The 8584-nt window shown below is 41.0% G+C and overlaps 1 protein-coding gene across 1 annotated transcript; it reads right to left on the minus strand.

The window, feature by feature from the left end:
- Positions 1-269: 269 nt before the first annotated feature.
- LOC117405110 (pleckstrin homology domain-containing family B member 1-like) lies at positions 270-8584 on the minus strand. Its single transcript, XM_034007912.3, has 6 exons — positions 8215-8584; positions 7670-7822; positions 6799-6901; positions 6372-6411; positions 2080-2182; positions 270-1440 (listed from the first exon to the last, which is right to left on the minus strand). The coding sequence occupies exons 1-6, from the start codon at positions 8249-8251 to the stop codon at positions 1301-1303; spliced, it is 576 nt and encodes a 191-aa protein (XP_033863803.3). The 5' UTR covers positions 8252-8584; the 3' UTR covers positions 270-1300.

An 8584-nucleotide genomic window follows, 5' to 3' on the forward strand; every position in this document is an offset into this window, starting at 1 on the left:
TTTATAATAAGGGGCTACCTGATTATTTTCTGAATCCCTCATGAAAGCATTTGTGTACTTCATAGATCCCTCAGCATTATCCCAGGAATTGAATGTGCCATCTGCGCAAGAATACCACAGGTATGGTACACCGTTTTGATTTTGATACTGTATTTGATATCTGAGAGGAAGTCAGGCCAATGTCTATGAACATTAGAAACAACGCTTTCAATTACTGTACATTGTTCTTTTCAAGCCGTACATTCGGTTCATTTTTTTTCTAAACGGCATTACGTAGCTCATGCTTAGTAATCCATGCATATGTATGCTGTAACAGTCTCCTCCTGGTGGTTGAAAATAGGGACTGCAAGAAACACAGCTCCAATACAGGTACTATTGGCCCTGCTAACAAAGCTTTAACTAATTAATTATTTAAAGAATCTTTTGCAAAGTCTGCTTTTTATGAATACTATAAAGTTATATTCTCCAACCCTATCCTGTTATACAAAAAACAAAAATTGACAAGAACGTATTTATTTAAATACACTAGCTCCTGAGTTTGCTTTGTGAGTGCGTCCCATGGCTGTCTGAGGAAGCCTGGCTCTCAGCATTTTCTCAACACAGTGGAACCAGACTCCACATTTTCCTAGAAAGCTGTGTGGTCATGGCCGTGCTCATCTGAAAAGCTCAGCTGTAACAGAAACTAGGCTGTTCTTCCATGTTGAGGAGAGGGGGACTGTGTATTTTAAATATAGGACAGAAAATACATATATATATATATATATATATATATGTTATTATAATTTGTAAAGTATTGTATATGCTTCCTGTATATATTTATACACTTGTACCTTTTTGGCTAAAAAAAAAGCTATACTGATGACCAGTGGGCTCTAACAAGAAAGAAAAAAATATGAACTTCCAAATTGAAAAAAATAAAAGTTCTAGTGTATGAAAACTAAAAGGTTGTCTAGTCTAGTGACTCCAGCTGTCAGGTTTCTTTGCTAAGTAGTGAATGCTGTTGTAAAGAAATGGAAAATTCCAAACTAGTATACAATTATGGTTGACCAGAGAAGTAGTCATTAACGTTACAAACAAGTGCCTCAACACTAGCACCAGTGTCCAGAATGCCTTTATGGAATGGAAATGAACTGCCAGTCCAAGATGGTCTTTTCTACTGTTGAACATTATAAACAGCCATCCAGGGGTGATATTTTACTATACAACTGGAACAGAACTGTGGGGCACTGCAGCTTTGAGGATCTCTGCAATGGTAACTGTGAAGAGGGATAACGAAGGATCTTCTTAGAAGGTGAACTCTTCAGCACCAGAAGGGTATCCACATCAGAGTGCGTAGCGCCGCCCCAGTGGCCATCCCTGCCAGCATCCCCAGCGCCACCTCCTCTCCCAGCATGCCGCAGGGCCGCTGCTGCACAACCACGTGGGGCACGCCTGCAGCTGCTGCGAGACAGCAAACAGAAACTGAAATCAATGCCCCTTTTTATGGGATTGCCAAGTGCTGCAGATTACACTGAATGGGATTGTTACATAGCACACAGTGCCATCCGGTGGATGAATGTTATAATTGTGGCAATGATCTTAAAGGGAATGTCTGAATTTTCTGCACAACCTCAAAATGATGATCACAGGTTTCTACTTGCATACAGGTAAATGTGGAAAATAATATTTAAAATAAAACTAATCTGAACACACTCACCTGAGCATAGCAACACTGGGCTTTGGAAATGTGGCTTCAGATAGCGTGCCATAGGGGGGATGTTTTTACTGGTGAGTAAATTAACTCATTTTTTAATCAATTCAAAAGTATCTACCATCTTTTTGTATTGTGACTTGAATGGATATCCAGGTAAGTCTTAAGTTCCACCCAAAATGTGATTCGCCTGTTTAGCTATATAACTTGTTTACCTTAGATTTACTTAATATAAATGACCAAGACTTGAAAGTAAACCTCATGTGTGTGGGGGTTGGACGGCTGCATCTCAGAAGGGAAGGTGGAGGATGAATGCACCCTTGTGCCAGATGCAGGAGGGTTGGACTGAGGGTTTGTAAAAATAATATACGATAAAGATCTTGAAATACCTCCATAGCCATAACCAGGATATCCTGGACTGATGTAGACCGCATTGTGGCCATCCACTGGAACTGCGTGATAATTCTCATCATAGGGGTTGTAGAAATGCACCTGAGGAAACAGGAAATGAGCTCATATACAGTGTTCAATTAAGAACAGGATCATTAAGGTAAGTGGCAGTCTGCTAAACGTTAAATTCTAGAAAGCTTTTTGAAGCTTATTTATTTAACCACGATAGAACCCTTGAGATCATTTATTCAGTACAAAGCAATGACGTGGAAAGTGAAATTCCTAAATTATTGAGCTGTGACTTCAGCTGTTCCAAAAATACTCAACATGGAAATAGGTTTTATAATTAAACATGACACAAAATGTCAGGGACTGATTTCAGGCTCTGTATAAATTATACATGCTCTTTCAGTGCCCCACCAGGGAATACATTCTCTGTTCAGCCCAGTTCAAATCTGAAAATGACTTCATTGTTCACAGTAACAAGGCACTGTTGAATTTGAAGACATCCTACTGATCGTATTCACAAGGGGTTTGCACGTACCAGTCAAGTAAAACAATTGGAACCCCAATGTGTGGTAACCTGGGGCCCCATCACCTGTAACTGTCTGGCTAACACCTCCAAGCAAGAATGCTAAAAGAGTGGACTCATTTTCAAAGGTAGGTAATTGCTTGTAACCTATTATCTTATCTCACCAGCAGGGGTCAGTATTATCAGTATCGGTAGAATGTAGACAGCCTGTTTCTTACACTGTCCCTTCTCTTTACTGGAGACATTTTACTGCAGCAATCCAAACCATGGCACTAACGTAACTGAAACGTTTAGAAGGTCTGTCTGTAGCATTTACTACACAGGTTATGCGTCCCCATTGACATGTAATCATAGTAAAACCCCGCCCCCCACACACCTCAACAATTACCTGAATTACTCAACATGCTTGTAATCGTTTCTAATTCACGATTTGCTTTACTAAAACCTATAATGCATTTTCATAAAACCTACATGAAACCAGCATAACTTAATGAACTAACAAGGTCTGACACCAATAAACCGAAGTGCCCGTTTGAAGAGAGAATCGCTATTAGAGGCTTGGACCAAACATTTCGGTTATTGTGGACAAGAGAAGAATTTTCAATGAGGCGCTATAAATTATTCATCAAAGGAGAAATTTAATTAGAAATCTTACGAGAGTTACAGCCATGCCGTGAATCACAGTACCTGTCAAAACCACACTAATATTCTCTTGTCACGGACAGAAATGAATTCACGGCTAACGGATACGTGCTGTTTAAGGTAATTACTATTCAAATGCCAAATGGAGTGCGCACTCCGCGTAACATCAATTTAAACCATGGGGGGTTTTATATTGTAGACTTTACTGGACATTTTCCTCACAAATATTAAATTCAATTCCTTCATTGTCTTTTGCTCAGAAAATCAGATCTAATGTAAAACGTTATCAATATCACAGAGAAATGTCAGTTTTATTAGAAGGTATTAAACCTAGGACAATGTTGTATATAGTCACCGAGGAATCACTTTTTAGTGTAAAACTGAATATGCCGGTGGGACACTGGAAATAAATGATATATTTATATGTTATTTTAACAATAAATAAAATATAAAATTGTGTCCACAAAAAAAAATGAAACATCGAAGCAGTGGCTCTGCATATACAATGTATGAGGTTTTACAGCCCACAACTTTAGACTCGTTTCCTATTACTCATGATGAACATGCAATTAGACCCAATCACGATAAGCTTCATATCCCTCCCGGACTGTGGAGTATGAGAGATGAATTGAAGTTATCTGGCTTTGTCCTGATTTGGTTTGACTTACGACAGAATCAACATCAATTCATCATTGCCATGACAACACCAGTTCAGAGTGCAGAGGCTAAAATAAAAACGCAGGGATTGGATAAGGGTTGTGGAAGGCTGAATGCTCAAAATAAAAATTATTCTTTTACGTCTGTCACAGTGCGTGCACACAACTCAGAAACGCAGAGTAGAGTCATCCGGGGCAGCACTGTGTTGTTCAGGAGGCATATTTTGATTACAGTACTTCACAATGATTTTTGTCTTTAATTCCTTCTGGGAAAGGAATGGCCCCATAAAGCAATGCCTTCTTAAACATACAACAGCAGCTTTTCTTTCTTGGATATAGACGCACCTGTCAACCAACGCCAACAATCAACACTCTATCAAATCAAAGTGGGAATAAATCCAGCCCATCAGGAAGCAATATCTAATGCATCAGAGGACTCTGACATCTGAAAGAATGAATAAACTCAAACACTGACTGCACATAGTGGGTAGATGTTCTGCCTAGTACTGTGCAGTCCACTTTCAGTGCTGGGGAGTAGGGGCTGTGTTACAGTTCATGTGCGTTTATAGGGACCTGGTTCCTGTGAGGTTCACGCTGTGTGTTTCCTGAGGCATGAGCCATTAAAAAGCACTTCACACAAAACCGCTGGACATGTGATTTGAAAGCAATTCACAGACAGCCTGTAGAAGTGAATCTTCTGGAAGTGATTCAAATACCAGTACATGCTTGCAATAAAATATAATCCTCTGCTGTGACTTTACCTCCAGGGCAGTCAATCACACACAACCAGTGAATCTCTCTGTTCACAATGGTGTTTTTGTTTCCTTTCTTCGTTACATGCCCGCGTTCACGGAATTTGTATGCTATATATTTTTTATCATCATTACCAAAGTTAGAAGAGGACGCCATTACAGATAAGCACAGTGGTGCCAATTAACTTGATAATACAGCCAATGCAATTTCCAGATTGTGTTCAAATAAGAATAGCAGTTGAACTCTGTAGAGTAAGCCCCTGTATGCACTGATGACATGGGCATCATCATTGTTCCCTGTTGCACCCCTGAAAGTCTCCAGTGTAAAGACTCAGGGAATAGCCTTGGGATAGACTGACAGCTGCTCCCACGTGCGTTCTATTAGCTTTGTACTCAGATTAGACAGAGGGAGCAGACTGTGCAAGCAGCGAGGCTGCAGCGCTCGACAGCAGAACAGCAGAACACTGCAGCCTCATCAAACACAATCGATACAACTATTCTCATAAACGCTGCAGTAAGCTCTTTGCTTTGTCTTTCTGTGAGTCGGCTACTCAGTCTGTGAGTATGTCAATAAATCTGGTGACTTTGTGTGGGCGGTATCTGCAGATTCCTGCACAATGGGATGTCAATACTGTAGAAGAAAATACACGTTTGCAATAGACTGTAGTGTCTGGCAGAACTGGGCCTGCATTATCAGTCATGTCCTCATTGGAATCTATTAGCAGCAACTACACTTATAATATCCCTGAGTGGAGAACCTGCACTCCGAATGACAAAGAATTCTAAACGTTTAGATCACAACAAGTTCTATAAAAACAGATTAAGTGCATTAATATCAGCTTTCTGTCTTTTTTCTTTTAGATTTAATGACTTATAATATGTTCATCGTTGTTCGGTGGTTACTTCTTGCACTCTTTGTATGGTTCGCTTCGCTCACGGGCCCGACAAAGCATAGAGTGCACGAGAAATACACTCTCAGTTTGATTAGCGCTATCCACCCAACACTTCATTACAGGTTTCAGAACACACAGCGTTCAGAACTTAGAATCATATTGCACTGCCTTTGTCAAGCTTTGCACACTTCCATGATCACACCATAATCCATCAATCCATTAAATGAATAAAAGCAGCCTGGTGCATCAACAGACTACATAATGGGTCTCAATGATCAATCCGATTTTTTAACTACATCTACGACTTCCCAGACTTAATTATGATGACATGAGCGTTTACATGGTAACATAGATTTGCATAGACAGAGATATGTCCACCAGGTTTGTGTATATAATTCACCTCCATTTGTGGAGGGAAAAGTATGTATACTGCCTGGCCACTTTATTAGCACCTGTACTTAATATTGCATTTGGCCACCGTTTACCCTAATCAAGGTGTAGACACAAGTCGCTGGATGGTGTCATTTCTCTCAATTGGAGCGCTCAAGTTCATCCCAGACATGCTCAATAGCTCCTCAAACCATTTAAATCTCCATCAGAGTACAAGTGCAGTCTTGTTGGGGGGGGGGCGGGGTTGATCTGCAGTGATGCTTAAGTAACCGATGGCATTCGCTCGTTCTTCCGGAGTAAGCAAGTGAACCAGGTATATCAGGAGGACATGCCCCTCATCAGGGCGATGCCAGATCGGACAGGTCCTAATAAAGTGGCCAGGCATGTCTGCTGTGGCAACGTGAATTTACAGCGAAGGTTCCTTACCGGGTTGGCCTTTGCTTCCAGCATTGTCAGCTTCCACGCCCTGCAAATGTTGAAAATGTTACAGAGAGGCGGTTATCTTTCAAATAAAAACCCTACCCAATCACTGCTTCTGTTTACAAGCAAACATATAAAGCACCAATATGCCATTGAAAATGGTGGTGTTCTCCAGAGGCAGTACATCTGCAGATTACAAATCACGAGTACATTATAAAAGACATTTCCATTGAGGAATAAGACTTTAACTGAACTAGGAGGACATTACTCTAGTTGTTATTTTTGTCAGGCTTCGGCCATTACAGTCACTTTGTTCATCTCAGAGACTCTGCCTTTGTGCTGGACCTTGCTTCCATTTAGCGCCCAGTGTTAAAAGGAGCCTCTGCCACGGCAGCTCAGATCACGAATTAAAGGGAGAGCTGGAAGTACTTACAGAGCCTCGTCCTCACTGCCTGCACAGAGGATTAGTGTAGATCCATTCTTCATATAGATTATCACTAAGCAGTGCCTTGAGATCCCGTCTGGGGTCTCCACACCTGGCAGGAGAAAAGAATCACAAGCACATATGCAGTAGAGGTCACAATCCTGAACAGCAGTCCTATGAGCAGACCAGCACCAACGGTGTGCGGGGGAGCTGTCCAAAGAGCTGTCTGATTAATGCCTGGCATTTTGGTCATCCCTGTATCTGTAGGACTATTTTCATTAATATTGATTTGAAATATGGAAGGACCACCAATGGGGAATTTATTGAGCGATTTTGCTCTGCTACCCAGCATGGCTGCCTGGAAACCATCTTGACGTTTTTTTTTTCTCGATATCACGACCGCTCCAAAATGAATTTCATTCAGTGATGATCCTTACACATGAAGGTGTGCTGATTAGATTTTGGAGAGGATGTGGTCAAAGGTGACTGCCTGGTGGCTATTTTTGGCTTTTTATTTGGAACTGCAACAAGTATTGGGAGAGATGAATTAATACAGAATCAAGGTGGGTCACACGGTGCTTGCTTACACATGATCATGTGATGGATAATGATGTGCCCTGCTAGTGATATGAGGAAAAACAATTACTGGTTGAAACGGATCCTTTTGTACAGCGGTTAAGATATTCACCTGGGGGCTGTGAGGAGCACACCCAACATTCACCACTTAAAAGTATTTAGATTATTCATTCATTTATGCATTTACATGATGCCCATAAAGTCAATTAGCCACTTACTACCACTGCATATGTAGGCTTTACAAAGAGCAATAAATATCATTAAAAAACAGGGGATTTATTTATTGTTCGGTGTGTCTGCTTACCTGTGCATTCGGACCCTGCCTTGACATTGGTGCATTTATACTTCAGCCTGACTCTGTCCTCGTAATCTCTCCGGGTCTCATCCTGGTAAAACACCAGGTTCCCGTCCACCCAAAGGTCAAACCAGCTCCTCTTCCAGCGACGCAGGACAGAACCTACAGGAGGAGGGGGTGCAGTTCAAAGACAGCAGCAGTGCCGGTACTGCACAGCGCTGAAATAACTCAAGGGGCTTGAGAGCAATTAAGACTCTTTTGGCGTTTCAGAGATGTACGTACCTGAAATTCATCTTTTTGTATTGGCCTTGGAAGATCAGTGACACACACACAACCAATGAAGCTTGTAAGATTGTTTTCTTTTGATTTAGTTAAGCCATTTCAATCCCTGACTGCATATCTATAACCAGTATTGTTATAGATTGTTAATACTGGTTGAGATTATTCAAATATTTAGATTTTATATCAAATCTTTGGTAAAAAAATGTAAAATATAGAGAAGAATTAAACATAACCACGTTACCATCAACCAGAAAGCAATGTCTTTTGCTTACTTTTTCTCCAAAGCCAGCCGCACTTCATTAGAGCCATTTCTGTCGATCCCAGTCAAATTCAAATCAGTACTTTCAAGTAGATCTAGGCTATAACTTCCAATAACTTCCAACAGCTTCTGCACAGGAACAGATCCCACTTGCTCTGCCAGGTATGTTCACAGATACAGGAGCCTGCAATCTGGGAGGATGCCGAATGTTTATTTTCTGCTATTTTAGGCTCTGCCCCTTTTAATCACACCACTGACATGCTAGATAATACAGGATTAGTGTGACCAGCATTAGCCACTGTGCACTGTTATCCAGGCAGGGAGGACAGTCTGGAACCCTCCTCTCCAAGCACGAAGGACAGCATTGCCTTGTTCTTGTTAGT

Source organism: Acipenser ruthenus, chromosome 8, assembly GCF_902713425.1.
Source record: "Acipenser ruthenus chromosome 8, fAciRut3.2 maternal haplotype, whole genome shotgun sequence".
Classification (NCBI taxonomy): domain Eukaryota; kingdom Metazoa; phylum Chordata; class Actinopteri; order Acipenseriformes; family Acipenseridae; genus Acipenser; species Acipenser ruthenus.

Coding starts and splice junctions, on each gene's coding strand:
- LOC117405110 (XM_034007912.3), bottom strand. CDS start 8,251: ATGGCTCTAATGAAGTGCGGCTGGCTTTGGAGAAAAA. Junction 2,183..6,371: donor TGGAAGCAAAGGCCAACCCG/GTAAGGAACCTT, acceptor CTGTTTCCTCAG/GTGCATTTCTACAACCCCTA. Junction 1,441..2,079: donor TCCTGGTTATGGCTATGGAG/GTATTTCAAGAT, acceptor GCTGTCTCGCAG/CAGCTGCAGGCGTGCCCCAC.